At 38.7% G+C, this 17,530-nt stretch overlaps 1 protein-coding gene across 3 annotated transcripts in view; it reads left to right on the top strand.

Moving 5' to 3' along the window:
* Positions 1 to 17,530, top strand: part of nbas (NBAS subunit of NRZ tethering complex) — a 296,070-nt gene that overhangs the window by 252,542 nt on the left and 25,998 nt on the right. For all 3 annotated transcript variants that reach the window (XM_036582328.1, XM_036582327.1, XM_036582326.1), the window contains 3 exons: positions 3,358 to 3,497; positions 11,146 to 11,281; positions 12,468 to 12,596. In XM_036582328.1, the coding sequence (XP_036438221.1) occupies positions 3,358 to 3,497; positions 11,146 to 11,281; positions 12,468 to 12,596 (405 nt within the window). The remainder of the gene's footprint in view (positions 1 to 3,357; positions 3,498 to 11,145; positions 11,282 to 12,467; positions 12,597 to 17,530) is intronic.

The raw sequence follows: 17,530 nt of genomic DNA, 5'->3' as shown, positions 1-17,530 counted from the left end.
GTTTCAAATTCAAACTCAAGGTCAAAGATTAGCTCAGTGCTAAAACCTGACAGCTTGACCAAGGTAATGGTGGATAGCTGAAAAGTTGCTAAGCAGCGACTGATTGAGAAAATGAAGCAGACGTTTAGGAAACAATTGGGGAGCATCAGAATTATGTTAACATGGCAAATTTGACATGAGTTCATTTTTTTGCTGTGCCGCTAGTGAAGATCCCACTAAGAATCAAAACAGCTGTTTAGATTGTCTAATAATTGCCCACAGGTGGCCCCCAGATGGCTTAGACTCCTGGGCTCACGCCTAAAAGCAACAGGATGTTCCGGACCTGTCTGCAACCAAATAGGTTTTATTGAAAACACTCTGACTCCAGACTTTTGAATGGTAGTGTCCTTTGCGAATAACAAAGATCCTGATAAGGACTGATAAAAAGTAGGTTTTTCACTCACAAGTGTAGTAAGAAAACAGCCAGTGATGTGTCAGATATTGACAAAGCTGTGAAAAAAGTGGAGGAGGGCCTGGATTGACAGTTTGGACGAGACCGGACAAACATTTGAGAGGTGTAAAAAGATCAGTACAGCGGGAGCTGCTTTTGCTTCGTTTGCCAAGAGAAATTGATATATAGTAGCGAAACAAATCCCAGGGATAACATCGCAGCCCAGAAACTTACCTCAGCTGTCCCTGACATGCTGTCTAGAGAAGTTTTTTTCTGAGCAGTATTTTTGCCTCATAACTGAAGTGAACCTGATAGAAATGTATGTAGCATAGCGGTTAGCTTCATGTGTCTGTGGGATGATGAAAGTTCTCTTAGTGGAAGTGCATTTGCTCGATCTCTGAGCGGTTTTCTTTCACTGTGTTCATCATTCTTAATACAGTTATTCCCTAACACCGCTCTTGTTTACTGGTTTTTGTTTTTGCTGTTCCAGCACCATTGCCTCATGAAAGTCACTGAATTGCATTAAGTATCACTGAATTGCTCTCAGAACCCCAGGACCACCATCCCCCTCGTTTACTTTTCACTCATGACTGTTTTTCTTGCTTTAACTCTTGTCTCTGTCTCTCTCAATGTGCTTATGTCTTTCCATCATTTGCTCTTAAGCTTCCCTCCATCTTCTTCTCTTCTCCTGCTGTGTTTTACTTTCGCCCACTAAGGTTAAGGATTGTAAACACAGGTTACACAGAAAAATACATTTCTTTCATTAACGTCTAAATACTTGTATTGTAAATGTGTAGCTCTTGAGTTCAGGTTTGATGATGTTGTTATTATGGTATTGAATGAAATACAAGAGAGAAGGTGGACAAATCCTGCGTGACTGGTGAAGGCAGTAGTGGTCTCGGTCTGCATAGTCTTGCCTGCAGAGGTGACAGAAGTACACAAGTTCCTTACTCAAGTTTATTTAAAAATCTTATTCAGTTTTTGAAACAGGATGTTACTTAATTGGGTGTTAATTAGATCTACACAACCATGACATTAAGCGTAAATATTGGTTTGGTACTAGAACTGCATGCATCATCTGCAAAATCATACAAACGACAGATTTTAACATTTGTTTTTTTGTTTGTTTGTTTGCTTGTTTATTTTTGTAGATCATACACTAAGAATTGTTTTTTTGATACAGTCAGGTCAAATAGGTCTTGTAAGTAAGACCAAGGATGGGTGGATGGAATCTTTTCCAGCTTATTTTATTTGCACCTTTCAGAATATGAGCTGGCTTGCCACTGTCGCTTTCTTTGAATTTCGTGATTTATCCGTCTCATCTGCTGCTTGTCTTTTCGTCCTTTTCCCATGATCCTGATAGATGTGGAAGCAGCCTGTCACAGGTGACCTGTAGAAAAGTGCAGATGTATATGTCAGTGGAACACTCATCTGGTTTTGCATCCAGTAGGATTTTGATTTGCTAACAATTTGGTGCTGAATGAGGTGTCTGAATAGAAGTTGCCTGATTGTAAACACTGTATATAGACCAATAGAAATTTAGAGTAACAAGCCTGGTTTAAAAAGTGAGTTGAAAGTACAGCTTTTTCTTTAGAAATGTAATTAGTAAAAGTAAAATACGCAAGAAAAGAACAGATACTTGAAAATTTTACTGAAACAAAGTATTTATACTTTGTTACTTCCCACCCTCACCTGAAAAGACACACGTCACTTAGCGTGAACATCATCAGTACTTAAAAACACTGACCAGCTGCATATTTCATTACAAAGAGAGCACAATTAGTGCTGTCTAATTGGAATTATTGCGGTGTAGGATGTGAAATGTTGAAAACACATCATTGTATTATTGGTTTTGGATACTGCAGAACTTTCGTTTTGTTGTGTTTTTAACTATTTCAGCTTCTCAGAATTATCGTGATCATGTATCGTGAAAAATTCTTGAAGTATCATGATATTGTTTTTGTCATATCGCCCAGCTCTAATTGTCAGTCGCTGTTTTCAAAATGATCACATTGTGAAGAGTTTGCTAAGGGTAATATTTGCTTGTTAGGTAACTAGTGCTGACATTATAAGTCCATTCTAACTGTGTTCTTGTATTTGAATGTGCGGTGAAAAAACACAAGTTACCACTTTGCTTTCTAGCAATACACAGCTATGCTTCTTAACTTTTAGAGGTGTGATGATCATAAACCTCTAACCCAGTGAGAGTCTCTTTCTCCAAATGGCTTATTGATACTATTGACTAGCCAGCATTTAGCTTCATAAACAAAGGTTTGTTTCCCATCAAACTGGTTACCTCTGCATGGAAGTGCGTTCATGCGGGCAGTGGGTGGCCAATCATAATGCAGCTGATAAAATCCTGACGGTTGTGACCCGCTTGGAGGCAGAATCTGAGCTGTTTATTGCCTGTCTGTATGATATTCAGTATGCATGTCATTAATGTCAGCACTTCGGTTAGCCTGTAATCCATTGCAGTCAGTAAATATACTCCCTTCCATCACCTCACAGTCATTTCTAGTTTAAGCTACACCCACTCTTGGTTTGTAATTTACAGTAAGGTGTCAGGGAAAAAAATCTTTCAGGAGTTGCTTTTGAAGACAAGATATCAGTTTGGTATTTGGTATCCAGCCCTAGTAGTGATGGTTGAGCTTTGAATATGTCTATTTTAAGATGATATTATATGGAAAAGGGAAGCAGTTTATGTGGCCTTGAACATGATGAAGCTTTGATATTACATTTGTCATGAGGTTGATACTGAAAAAGATGAATGAACAGTTGAATGGTTGATTTAGGTTTATTCATGGGTCCATGGCTGCTGCAGTTAAAGCAAAAAAATATATATATATATATAGGAAGGTCAATAAAATAAAGGTATCTTTAAAGTCAAAATCTCTCTCTCTCTCTCTCTCTCTCTCTCTCTCTCACAGTGCGAGATGAAGGATATTGAGAATGAGGATAAGCGCTACTCCCTCTTCCAGGAGCTGTTGGAGTCTAGTAGAAAGTGGCAGGAGTTTCAGTACCTCATGCTTCTCCTACAGGCGTGGCCACCAGTAACTGACAAGAGCAGGTAAATGCATTTGACTTTTTTTATTCCTTTCTGCTTACTGCACTTACTTTACCTTCTGCTTTAGATAACATTTCCTTTTAAAACTATTATTCAAAACAATGGCTTTGCATGAACAGTAAGTTCATCCAAAGAAATGGAGAGTTTGGGTGAGGATGAAGACATTTAAAGAAATAGCCCAGTATTTTCTTCACTTTTCAGAGTAACAGAACATTCAGTTTGAGATTCAAAATGCATGACCAAAAGCAGTTTAGTGAGGCTGTTTTGTGTATGAATGACTGTTTTTACATCTGTAAATGTCTTTTACTCTGTAAATTTGTTGAAATAATAGTACAGCTCATTGCATTGTCATGTCTCTAAAAGCAATGTTGTTGCGTAATCTTTAGAAGCATGCACTTCCGAAACACATTTATTTAAGATTAGTTTGAACAGGTGCATTTTAATACCAGAGGAAAGCTGCATGTTCAAACAGTGCTTGTAGTAATGTAGAACATTTCCGGTGGTTTTGTTATGCCAGATTAAAAGCAGTCCATTTCTTAGAACCCCAGGTATGGGCAAAAAAAAAAGTTTGCCCACACATCTCTAGTAGGAAATCATTGTTTTTTTTGCAAGTGTATGTATCTGTGTGTGTGTGTGTGTGTGTGTGTGTGTGTGTGTGTGTGTGTGTGTGTATATATATATATATATATATATATATATACACACACACACACACACACACACATATATATATATATCATATATATATATATATATATATAAAACATATGTTTTTGCATAGAGTTTTCCTGGAAATTGTGTAGTTTGATTGCTGGCCTGATGAGCTAAATTGTTGTGTAAGATGCTTGAATGAGTTTTTGAGATTAAAGTGGAAGGCAGGCAGAATGCAAATGATCAGAAAACTGCTCGCAAGCTAAATCAGCGCTGGCCTGTGAGGGAGGGAGAAAGAGTGCATTTGAGGAAGAGGGAGAAATCATAAGCTTGCTGATTAGGCATTGTGCTGTGTATGGGGAATACTGCAGCGACTTCCTCTGTTGCATAGCTTTGTGTAGCATGTTGAGGTTAACAGTGTAACTGTGCAAGCAAAACCTTTTATGTTTAGTTTTTGGTTGTTTGTTTGTTTGTTTGTTTTACTAGTGATGTGCATTCCGACTAATTGTGGCATTTGAATGCTGGAAAGAGTTATCCAGATATTCGTAAGGAAAAAACTTCGGCTGAAATTAAAACACGGCTAGAGGTTTACTCTTTTGGATGTTAAACAGTATCACAAAAATGTAGCAGCAAGGGGAGGAATACATTAGAAAAGATTTTTTTAATTTTAAAAAGCTGAACACAATTAGTATTGGATGAGTAACGGAGGTGTGACCTTACTGGTACAACACTGGATGCTGAAGAGGACTCAGTGTCTTACATGAGGTAGTTTCTATCAAGTATATGATGTTAGGTTGTCAGAGAAATGTATTTCCACTGTTTCCGGACCTAACTATGGGACCTAACTAAAATCTTGTTACATTAACATAAATTAGGCTGGCTTTACACAGTAAAACGTTAATGCAACTTTAGTTGCTTGAAACCCACATGAAACTAAATTGCACTTGAGTTGCATAATGTAAAGCATCCTGCAACTCATTTGAAACCCAGCTGCAACAGTTGCAGTTATCTCAACTTTGGGGAAACAAGTATTATGATCCCATTGAATGACATACTTTCAAATGATGATTGATTTCACCAGATCAATGCACAAGAAAATAAAACAGATGTTTGTTGAAAAGGAGGTTCCTACTGTTTGACTTTATATAGGGTTGGTCGTTTTTTCATTTTGTTAGTGTTTCTGAGCCAAGCCAACTTTATGATAACCAGCTGTATTAACTGGCCAACAGATAACAGCTGCTGCTTTTGCCAGTGTTTATAGTCAGATTCATTTTCTCCTCACTTTCTGCTCCTAATTATACACAGAGCTCAGATTACTTAAGAATTCAAAGAAGGAAATTTATTGCAGATATTGACACAGAGATGCAATCCTCGATGAATTTGGTGCGTTTTGAATTTCTTTGTGTAACTGTCAGGTTGCATAATAATGCTGCAGACAACTAACCTCATGCAACTAGTTGCATGAAAGTTTCACCATGTATAGCCAGCCTTAATGTACATTCACGTTATTGCAGCCTTTTGCATGTCTTGTACATTCACTTTTGCATATCTTGTCCAGTTGTTTTTGCCATGCTGTGTGGAGCTTTGTGGGAGTTCAAATTTCTTGGACTTTGTTCCATGCTGTGGTGACTGAAAAAGGGAAAGCTACAAGACACCAGATGGTATTTTAACGTCTTATTTAATATTTAATGTTTTAAATATTATGTTAATTCAGGACACTGGACTCCACTTTTCCTACAAATTAATTGAAACCTATGAAATTGTAGAGGCATCTTAATAGAATTATTTTATACACGTACAGGCAAGAAATTTAAATTTATATTTAAAACAGTATACAGCATATCAGCCAATCCATAGGTAGTCAGAACAGGTGCCATCTGGGTTTGCTACAGTTATATAATGGAGAATTGAAGAGAGCTTTACTGCTTCTTTTGATTACACGCACCAATCAAAAGAGGCAGTAAATCCCACCAGGTCACAGCTCTCGGGTTATTTGATTCACTGGAGGAAAATGACTGGCTTTGTATTTGAAACACACTTGCTTTCACAAAGTCCCTGCTCTTTGATAGTTCTGGACAGAGCGAGACAGGGCAGGTCAAAAGGAAATGCAGTAATAGAACGCTATTTTGTAGACGTTGTGATGTGTTCAGGTTAAATTGTGCACATAGATGTTGCCGTAGTAAAATAAATATATGTACACATGAATGTACACGAGAAACCTGATACCACTAAATATATCATATCTAAACAGTGGAACATTCACTTTAACCACAGTTAAAGATGTATAGCGGATGATGCTTTTATGACCAAAAGTATGTGGAAACCTGACCATCACACCTATACGAGCTTTTTGCACTTCCCATTCCAAAACCATGGACATTAAGATATACTTGGCCCACCTTACAGCTGTAACAGCCTCCACTGTTGTGGGAAGACTTTCCACAACATTTTAGAGTGGGCCTGTGGGAATTTGTGTCCATTCAGTTAAAAGAGCATTTGTGAGGTCAGGTGCTGACGTTGGATGAGATGGTCTGGCACACAGTCGACATTCCAGTTCATCCCAAAAGATGTACAGTGGGGTTGAGCTCAGGGCTCTGTGCTGGCCACTGGAGTTCTTCCACACCAAAGTCATCAATTCCTGTCTTTATGGACATTGTTTTGGGCACAGAGGCATAGGGGCAGGAAACGGACTGCCTCAAACACAAAGTTAGAAGCAAATAATTGTCTAAAATCTCCTTGTTTGCTGTAGCATTAACATTACCCTTCACTGGATCTAAGAGGCTGAGCCCAAACCCTCAAAAACAGCCGTAGATCATTATCTCTTCTCCATCAAACTGTTGGCACTGTTCACTCTCTTGTGTTGGCATGGTAGCAACTAAGATGATAGATCGTGTCCCCTGTGTCCCAGAACCTAGAACTTTTTGAGAAAAATCAACAGGATTAGTTTCTCGTTCGATTCGTCATATGCGGAGTGCTTCTTCAAAAGCAGCTTCAAGTGAGTTACGGACCATCCACAAACCATTATGTGCTCAAAAACTCCCCATTCTCCTTTGGCTTTTCCAAAATGGAAAGTAGCCAGATGTTTCATCAACCAGAGCAAACGTTTTCACCGCTCCAGAGTCCAGTGGTGGCGTGCTTTACACCACTCCAGCCGACACTTGGCTTTGTAGATAACGATCTTAGGCTTGTGTGTAGCTGCTCGGCCATGAAAACCCAAACCCAACTTTATGAAGCTTTCGAAGCACGGTACTTGTGCTGACATTACTTCCAGAGGCAGTTTGGAACTCTGTAGTAACTGATGCTCTTCAGCACTTGGTGGCCCCACTCTGTGAGTTTCCATGGTCTAATATCTCTTACATTTTGTCATGTGTGGACCTGCATCTTCTAAAGTTGCTCAAACGGAGTGACAGACCATAGAATCTTTGTGCACATAAAGTTTCAGCTGAATAAAGAGTTGAAACTCTGACTTTTCCAAAATGGAAAGTAGCCTACACAGTAGCACCATTTGACTCTGTTCTGCCCATATGTTTGCTTTTTGTGTCTCGAACAACAGGGCAATTTTTGTAATAGCGCTACATCCAGTGTTCGAAAAAATTGTCTGCTTATTTTGTCTTTTCATGTAGTTTCTTTGCATCATGGAACAGCCTTTACAGTGATTTTGCCCTGGTTCAGGGGTGTTATTAGGTTCCTTCAGTGGCTTACTGCTGTATTTGAGTGCTGTGTTACAGAAAAGATGTTATTGACACAGTTACATCACTGCATCTGTTCTACATTCAGATGAATGTATTCAGTCAAGAAAGCACATTGTGTTGTGTTAGAAGTCAAAGTACGTGCTAGAAAAGCCCTTCAGGCATGCTAAGAAGGCAGTGAAAAGAAATAAAATGCAGACAAAAAGCAAAAACTTACAGGCAATCAGGAGATACTAAGGCAGAGACTGTTTGGTTTGTATGTCACTCAGCTGTACCTGATAGCGTGACGAGATTCTCCTCCACTTTGGCACCCTCAGCTTTGTTAACTGCCAGATCTCCAGGTGTGAACTGGATGAAATCGTGCTGAAGTGCTGCGAATGCCGCGTCCATGGATCACGTAGCAGAGAGAAAATTCAGAAAGCGGCTGGATTAATGGTTTTGATCACATACGGCATTGCTTATCTCCCACACGCAGTTCTGCACTGTGTCTGTTTTTGGCAGTAAAAGTGTACTATGATGTTTCCACCACAAATGAAATGATGCCTTCATACTAAAGTATAAAGACTGTTTCTGGTAGCGTGATGCTTTTCAATTAAGTGAAGTCTGTGTAAGTGCATGCAGCATATATACACACATATATGTGTGTGTGTGTGTGTTAACTATTTCACTCTATCATGCAATAGACATCATACTTTGCTTTGTGCCATAGATGGAGAAGAAGAAAAGATCTAAGTTATATTCGATGTGAGTTCATTACTGGGGCCGGATGGCAGGAGCTTCAGCTCTCAACTGGCTAGTGTTATAATATGAACATACATAAGGAATAAAAAAACAAAAATAATACATACAAAGAAAAAACAAAATGAAGAAAAGTCATAATTAAAAGTATTACATTTACAATTACACTAACAGTAAGTAAAATTTGGGACTTGCAATATTTTATTTATTTAATTTACAGTCAAAAAGGCCATAAGTCATTTTTCAGTGTCGGAAAAAATCAGAACACATTTAACACTAAGCATAATATCCATTCTTTATTTTTGTGCACCTACTGCCACATTACGTTCCTCCTTAAAGAGACTAACATTCACACAAGCTACTACCCAAACATACCTTAGCTGCCTTACACATTTCTTTCTATTTGAGATGTGGAGGAATTTTTAATGGAATGATTAGTCTAAATTGTAATATGGAGTAGTTGGATCATGAGAAGCAGAAAATGCAACCAACTTATTAGACTGAAATGTGTAGGTGTGGAAAAATATCCCTGCAGATTTCTTTAAAAAAAAAATAAAAAGACTAAAGGCAAAGGCTGGACACAGTAAATCCTGAAAAGTTGTTGAGGCTTTAGTGTAGTTTTCTGTTAGATGTTTTCTTTTTTTCTTGATGCTGAAAGTCTTTGAGTTGTGGGATAGTTTTTATAGGATGGTTTTAATAATTTGTTAGGAGTGTCTAGGAATAAATGACATTTAATCAAGTTCTTCTTCTGTGTGAGATTATGTCCACACGTTGAACTCCCTTTAGCTTGCAGTGCTGTAGTAATCTTGGGAAACACAGCACCTGAAAGAGCTGAGGTCAGTTCAGAGGCAAAAATCTCTCCATCTCAGCTCTTTTCTAATAGATGGATGAGGTAGCTAGTGATATCCTGGCTAGAGTTCAGCTCTTAGCCTTGTGTAACTGTTTGCAGTGAATATGTCAGCCTGAATCTAAACCCCAACCCTCATATTTATTCCAGCTTTGTTTTTTCCACCTCAGGCCAAAGACCGCATAGCTAGCACATTTAAGAACTGTCCCTTCATTCTCAAATGTATATCCTCACCGCCGGAAGAAAGCCGTTTATCTCTAAAATTACAGCTTTTCAGGAGATGAGTTACAACCGTAGTGTTTCAGACAGTTTTTATAGTGCTTTGTTTTTTTGTTTTTTTTTTTTCCAAGCAGGGAAAGTGCTTTGAAAACCATGCAGTAGTGCAGTATGGGAGAGTTAGCCCAACACATTTTGGATTCTAGATCAGCTTAATTCCTCAAATGGCCAGTTAATTAGCTTCCAGGATTTAATCCAGTCCACATGCCAAAATGGAATCAAATAACCCTTGATGGACTGGCCTTTGGGGTAGCTTTAGGTTGAGAGCCAAGCTTAAGAGCTCAGCAGGGTTTCTGAAGCTCCAGCTCTGGTCACTGGTGGGTTTTCAGTAATGTCCAAAGAGGATCTAATTCAGAACTTCCTCATAATTCAGTACATAGAAGATCATCAGTGAGGCTTTTAATAGATTGGAGATGTTAGAGCACTGCCTTGATATTAGAAGAGTGAATTTTGGGTGAGAGCAGACAGCAGTTTTCGTGCAGTTGGTTAGAGTAGATGCATCTGTGAAAAAACAGACACATTTGAAGGGAAAAAATGTATTTTACTATTATAATTCAACTTATACTCTAATGGATACTGGTTCATTGTAAAAGTCTGTGCATGTTGTCCTCAAAGAAGAAAAAGAAGAAGGAAATCAAATGATCTATGCATCACATAGTCTATAGCTTAATCTCAAATCGACCCCTACTTCCATAGGCAGTGGATTAATGAGAAGAATCAGCCATTTTGATTGGTTCCCCAAGTGATTCCCTAGTCAGCCCACTACCTGTTGAGCTAGTGGTCAGTTAGAGATTTATCCAGTATTGGTATTCAAGGCAAGCTGAGTAGGCCGTTTCAAACAATGGCAGAGTCAAGTGGGATCAGGCAGGGATGAAATAGAGCTCAGCGGAAGTGGGTGGGAATGGAATTGAACTTTATTGGAAGTGTGCTAGAGCAGGATGTTTTTTTAGACCCCTCTAGCTGATGTTGTATTGCAGGTATATGTGGTTATGAACTACTTTTCCTTTTCAGATACTGAAGCCTTGAGGATCACTGCTGTTAACAATCTGATTTTTGTTGATACCTTGTTGACAGGGGCTTTAGTGAAGCCTAGATTTGGTGGACAGTTGGATCGCTGTCGTCTATAGTTAGGACTGAAAGTTGTGCTTCGTGACAGTAAGCAGTAATGTGCCTGGAACATTGTGAACTTCAGAGTTTTATATGTGCGTGTGATGTCACCTCCTGCCCATTAACACATGCACGTCAGATTAACACTGTGCTGTTTTTTTATCATAAAGAATGATTAATAATAAACCATGTTAATTATGGTGGGCCGTATGGTCCATTAATATGCAGCTAAGAGTCTTATCTCCACATTGTGTGATCACATATGGAACTCCGCTCACTGATCCTCTCTTTCTCGCTCTCTCTCACTCTGTTTTGGTCTCTTGTTGTCTCTTTCTCTGTACAGGCTGGAGTCTGAGCACAACCCCTGGGTGTGTCTGACATCAGCCCTGCTCACACACTGCTCTGGTGTCCTCATTGGAGACAAGGTTCTCGATATGTGCCGCTCACTCTACACTTCCAAACACAAACTCCACCCGCAGGTACGTGTGTGTGTGTGTGTGTGTGTGTGTGTGTGTGTGTGTTGAGCTGTGGTGCGTCACAGTGCAGAAGGAGGATGGATTAACTGAGTTCAGCTGTAATGAAAAGCACTGGTGCGGACCACTAGAGCAGAGTCGTGTGAGAGGCATATTTTATTCGTTTTTGGCTCTTTCCCCCTCTCCTCCAATTCCCACACTGCGCCTTTAACATCATCAGACAATCAGGAAAATAAATCTCTCTCTCTCTCTCTCTCTCTCTCTCTCTCTCTCTCTCTCTCTCTCTCTCTGTCTCTCTTTCTCTCTTTCTCTCTCGCTCTCAATTCACTCTTTCCTTTTTTCTTTTTTCTCTTCCTTTCCTTTTCTCTCTCACTCTCTTACTATTGATCTCTTTAACTCTCTTTCTCTGCTTCTCTCCATCTGTCTCTTTCTTTTTCTCTTTGTTTGCTCCTGCTCTTCTTTCTTTCTTTCTCTTTGTTTCTCTCGTTCTCTGTCTCTTGTTTTCTTTTTCCTTCTGCCTCTTACTTTATCTCTCTATCTAAATTCCCCTCTTTTTCTTTCCCTCTCTCCTGTCTTTTGAATTTCCCTTCTTCTCTGTCTATCTATGTTTCTTTCTTTCTCTTCCTTACTTTTTCTCTCTACCCCTCTTACTACTGATCCTTTTAACTCTCTTTGTCTGCTTCTCTCCATTTCTTTTTCTCTCTCTTTCTTTCTTTTTCTCTTTCTTTGCTCCTGCTCTCTCTTTCTTTTTGTTTATCTATTTTTCTTATTTTCTTTTTCTTCTGCCTCTTACTTTATCTCTCTCTAAATTCTTCTCTCCATCTCTCTTTCCCTTTGCATATCCCTTTTTCTCTATCTATCTCTTTTTCTTTTTTCTTTCTTTCTCTTCCTTTCTTTTTTCCTCTCTCATCCTCTTGCTATTGATCTTTCTCTCTTTCTGTTTCTCTCCCTCGCTCTCTCTTTCCATGTGCTTCCCTTCTTCTCTGTCTCTGTCCCTGTCTCTTCTCTATCTTTCTTTTTTCTCTTTTTCTATGTTCTTTTTTCTCTTCTCTTCTCTCTCTCTCTCCATCTCTCTCTTTCTTTCTTCTCTCCCTCTCTTATCTCTCCCTCTTTTCTCTGTCTCTTTCTGTCTCTTTTCTCGTTTTCTTTACTCCTCTCTCTCTCTCTCTCTCTCTCTCTCTCTCTCTCTCAGTGTATTGGCCACATCTCCTCTCTGCTGTTGAAAGGTGGGCTGAAGCTGGTCGCTCTGAAGCTGATGGCCGAGAGCAGAGATGAGCAGCTGCTCAAACTGACCCTGGATCAGATCAAAGGCATCCCTGAAGTAAGTTCGCCTTTGTGTTCTCTACCTCTGACCACAGGACAGATTACTGGAACAGTCAGTTCCCAAGGGCTACTTTACAAGTCAGCTAGCAAGTAGCTAACAAGGAACAGAAGCTTATACCCACCAGTCAGCACACACTTGCCTCGGACTGTGTTGAGTTGTTCAGTCGTCTCACGTAGCCTCGCTCATTTGGTTTCTGACACTGTATGACATCATGTTATCTATAGAAATGGACAAAAGTATGTTGCATAGCTAAAAACAGTATTAGCAGCCATTTGTATAGATAACAGTAACACCATTACTTACTTGCTACATTAACCTCATAACTCCTCTACAAAACTACAGAAGCAAACTTTAGACAGCAAGTTAATGAACGAATATCTGTCTAACCATGTTGAAGGAAATGTGCACACTAATATCATACATAAATGCGATGAACTGGTGCTAAAATGTTATCAGCTGACAGAAGTGTACATCAAAAAACATGTCTTAGTCAAGGGAAATTCAGTTTTAATGGTCTCCTACAGTGGGTCAGCAGTAGAGAACTTTTTTCTGGTAAATGTTAATGTGAGACCAGATGTTCTTAATGAGGTTTAAATGTGGACTTTGACCAGGCCAGAACATCAGGTTAATGGAGCCTCTCTCCAGCCATCTCTTGTGTGCAGGAGCATTATCTTGCTGAAAAAGTACTTCTGATTAGTCATCTTCTGCTTTCCCAATAGAGGGAAACAGGCCTTTCTGTAAAATTGTTTGATGCTCTGTGGCAGCGATACAGGAGGAAAGGATCTGACAGGCCTAAAGCCAACTCAAGTAGGGATGACAGACAACTGAAGCTGGACACTTCATAAAAGAAACAGAGATGAAAACATTTCACAGAAAAATTTGTTTCCCACTATTGACAAACTGTTTTATGAAGATGACCGGAAGTGCAAGATAATGTTCCTAAACACGAGAGATGGCTGGAGAGAAGGTCCATTAATCTGATGTTTTGACCTGGTCCAAGTCCAGATTCAAACCGCTTTGAGAATATCCGGTCTCACGTTAACCACAAATTAACTGAACCAAAGTTCTCACTGCTCACCAACTGTGGAAGACCATTAAAGTTTAATGAAACAATACTGACACATCTGTGTGGAAAGGACTGTCTACAGGTTCAACCCAAATACTTTACTATTTGGATAGAAATCTAAAGAAAAAACTACAGTCAACTCCAGATTTATTGCCACGCTTTATGAAAATTAACTAAAGTCTTTATATTAAATATTAAACATTAAACCACACATGCACTGAATAATATTTTATATGTTCTTATTTTTATTTGTACTCTCTGTTTGTACTCTTTAGTAGTCCAGTGTTTTTGTTGAAAATATTGGCACCGCCATTATTATTATTAAGTGAAGCCTCCCCTGGCGAGAATAACAGCAGTGAGCCACTTTCTGTAATGCTAAACAAGGTTGGAGAACATTTCTTAAGGTATCTTGGACCACTCCTCCCTGCAGAACATTTCCAGTTCCTTGATATAACACTTGGGTGTTCACTTCAATACTCATGAGTTGGGTTTAAATGTGGAGACTGAGAGGGTCACAAAAATGTAGATTTTGTGTTCCCACAAGCATTTCTCTGTGGATTTTGATGTGTTTAGCATCAGTATCTTGCTGAAAGGTTCACCCACTGCCATGTTTCAGCCTTCTGGTTGAGACAGATTTTGAGCTGAAAGCTCCTAGTATTTCATGGAACTTAATGGTAATTAATGGTAATTTCAATTTACTACTACTTTTTTTGTAATTACTTCTTAATTTGTGCAGATCCACAAACATTTATCTCCTTTAAGTTGACGGCTCTTTGGTCTTACCCATGTTGATGGAGGACAAAGGGATTTTACATGTGTATAAACTCATATTTCTACCCCAGGCAAATATAAAGTGGTTATAGACAATAGTGTTGCTGGAGACTAGGAGCAATAAAAAGAAATATTCTGTATTATATTTTCCCCAAAGATACACATTTCTTTGGTTTTATTTAATATGTATTTTTAGGTTTGGCAGTAATTTTGTTATAATAATAATATAATAGTATTTTTGTTTGTAATAATGTTTTTAAAAGAATACACTATACTTATAATAAAACAACACTCTTTTAGGAATTATTTCTGTTAAATAAATGGTAAGCAATTTCTCCAAACATTTTGAGGAACATTTGAATCATTATGTGTATTGTCTGTTTTATATAATTGTTTTTGCCCTGTTTCTTGAGGGCTGCCAATAATTCTGGAGTTGACTGTATTCTGTATTAACATAGGTGGGTTGCATTTTGCTACACTCATTACTTGTATTTAAACTTTTCTTATTCATTTCTACATTAAAAATACACATATTAAGCTTTTCTTTATATGGACGAACCTCATTCTCACATGTAAGCATAAGTATTTAACTAGAGCACTCCTGCTGTTGACACTTCAGCCGACCTGAGATCAGATAAGAGCCGTGACTCAAATAGTAGCTCTAAATCTCACTTATCTCTCACTGACTGCAGATCAGATAAAACTCTATCCCAGGAGTAGCCTCACATTATTTAACCTCTCTTCTGGCCAGATAAGCCCTACAGCCTGAATAACGATACCCTTAATCCAAACACATGACTCTCCTCATACTACATTTAAAACACGGTGACGGCAGAACGTGCCCGGCAAGCTCATTGGCCAGTGAACCGACCCGGGAACAGATAAGCCGAGCCCCAGAAGGGTTCTAATTAATGACGGTGGCCTCTCGAGCTGACTTCAGATCAGATACAGCCATGAGATTCACTTTCAAATGAGGGTTAATCTCTTTCTCTCAGGGCCAGGGCAACAGAGCTTTCCTCTCCAAACCAGAGACAAAGAGGAGAAGAGAGCTGTAAGGGGAGGGAGGGGGTGGTCTGTAGTATCAGTCAGAAGGACACATAGAACAGAGTTTTCCTTATTTTTACTGCACCAAAACTGTGAAATAATAATCGAAATACATCGAGTAGTCAGTTTATTTGGTACAACCACCCTGTTTGTAAATAATCCAAGGCGACAAATTCCATTATTTTTACTTATATTTTACAGCTTGACACTTTCATTTTTCATAATTTCAAAAACTGTAGCTACAGACAGCATCGGCGTGCTAGCTGGGACATGATATTTCACACTTCATTTTCACGATACACAACGTGAATCACGATATTTAATTCTTCTGAGATTTCATAAGCTGGAACAGACAAAATAGAACCCGTGGTGTCACATATAAAAATTGTAATAATAAAAAACCTAAATTCAATTAATTGGGACTGATTATGCTCGCTTTGTAATGAACATGAAACATAGTCAGCTAGTGCTCTTTAAGTACTGATAACATCCATGATATGCTCAGAAAATGTTGAATATTGTGACATAATTTATCAAGATAATGATAAAATATCATCAAATTGCCCACCACTGGAGGTCTTGGAAGTTCTTAATCCATGTTGATACTCCGTATGAACAGTGATACCAAAGCACTTTTTTGTTGTCCCTTATAGAAACCATTGAATAGTTCCAGACGGCCAACATTTTCACTGTTGAGCCACTGCTCCTCAGACTGTTTGATCGAGCCTGCACTGACTTGTGCAGGAAAGTGAGAGGAACAAACAGCTTAATCACTGTTTCTCATTTTCACTTTTCAGTGGCTGAAATTTCAGTGCATCCCTGTTTTGTAGGTTTTCAGATACTGACTGTAGCCTATTTGTTGCTGCACAATTTATCAGCCCCCCTATCTCAAGCATCAATGTGTCAGGACAGCCATAGGACCATGGTACAGTAGTGTTGATGGAGTTTTACACAGATCATTGTGACTGCTAGTTTGAAAGTGGTCCACCAGCTGAAAATAACCAGCTCTATGGTCAGAAACTGACCATTAATGAAGGACTAGAGGGTGTCTAGAACAAATTGATCTTCTACCAAATAGAGCTGTTCAAACCCACCCTACTTTACAACACAGCTGGCTCAAATACGTTAACAAGGACAGACATTTTACTAATTAACTTCTAACAAGGCACACATAGTAATTAGGAAACTGTAGTAGATGAGGTTCATAATTTCTAAATGTTTTAAATTAGTTCAAAATAGTCAGGCTGCCCTCAGGTTTTTTATTTACAAAGTGAAGAGAAAAGGAAGTACATACATTTTTATCCAGTTAGAGACATTGAAACACATAGAATAATGCTTGTATCCCAGTATTTTCCCATGTGGATGGGAATAAAAAGACTTTAGCCTGCAGTATTCACACATAGCTGCTGAATAACAAGAAATACAGCCATTTTACAATACAAATATAAGTGACCACCTAGTAATTACAACATTGTGGTGGGGATCACATGCACTCTTCTTGTAATTACAATATTTCCCAAAGGACTTGAAGGCAGCAAAAGTTTTAAAAATATTTAGATTTGTTCAGTACTTTAATGTGTGGGCATCAGCTTTACTTTTAGCATTGGTCTTAAGCCCTATTCAAGCTGGATTAGTTTGAAAGGTCCAGAGGACATCCGACAATGTGATTTTTAAGGGATTTGACTGGCCAATTCATAAATAATAAGCATAAAGCATCTGTGGAATATCTCCAAATGACCCCAGATAGCCCATATCAATACAAGACTAAAATAAGCAGGTCTAAACAAACAACAAAACCAGCTACCAGTTAAAATCAAACAGAAAAGCATGCAAGTAAAGTGGGCTTATTCGACTTAACAAATGCTGCTCAATAAGCCAGAAACTGCAGAGCTTTGTGAGAGCTTGAGTTCCATTCTCCTTCTAATTAGGCCATTACTAAAAATGCTGTAAATTACAGTAGAACAGGAGGATAAAGGAACTGTAAGGAGTCGAGCTCCATTTTAAAGGTTAGCGTTGTCCTCTGGTCAGCAACAAAAGAGACGTGCCATTG

Source organism: Colossoma macropomum, unplaced genomic scaffold (assembly GCF_904425465.1).
Source record: "Colossoma macropomum unplaced genomic scaffold, Colossoma_macropomum, whole genome shotgun sequence".
Lineage (NCBI taxonomy): Eukaryota > Metazoa > Chordata > Actinopteri > Characiformes > Serrasalmidae > Colossoma > Colossoma macropomum.
This window is presented reverse-complemented; position numbering and strand designations above follow the sequence as displayed.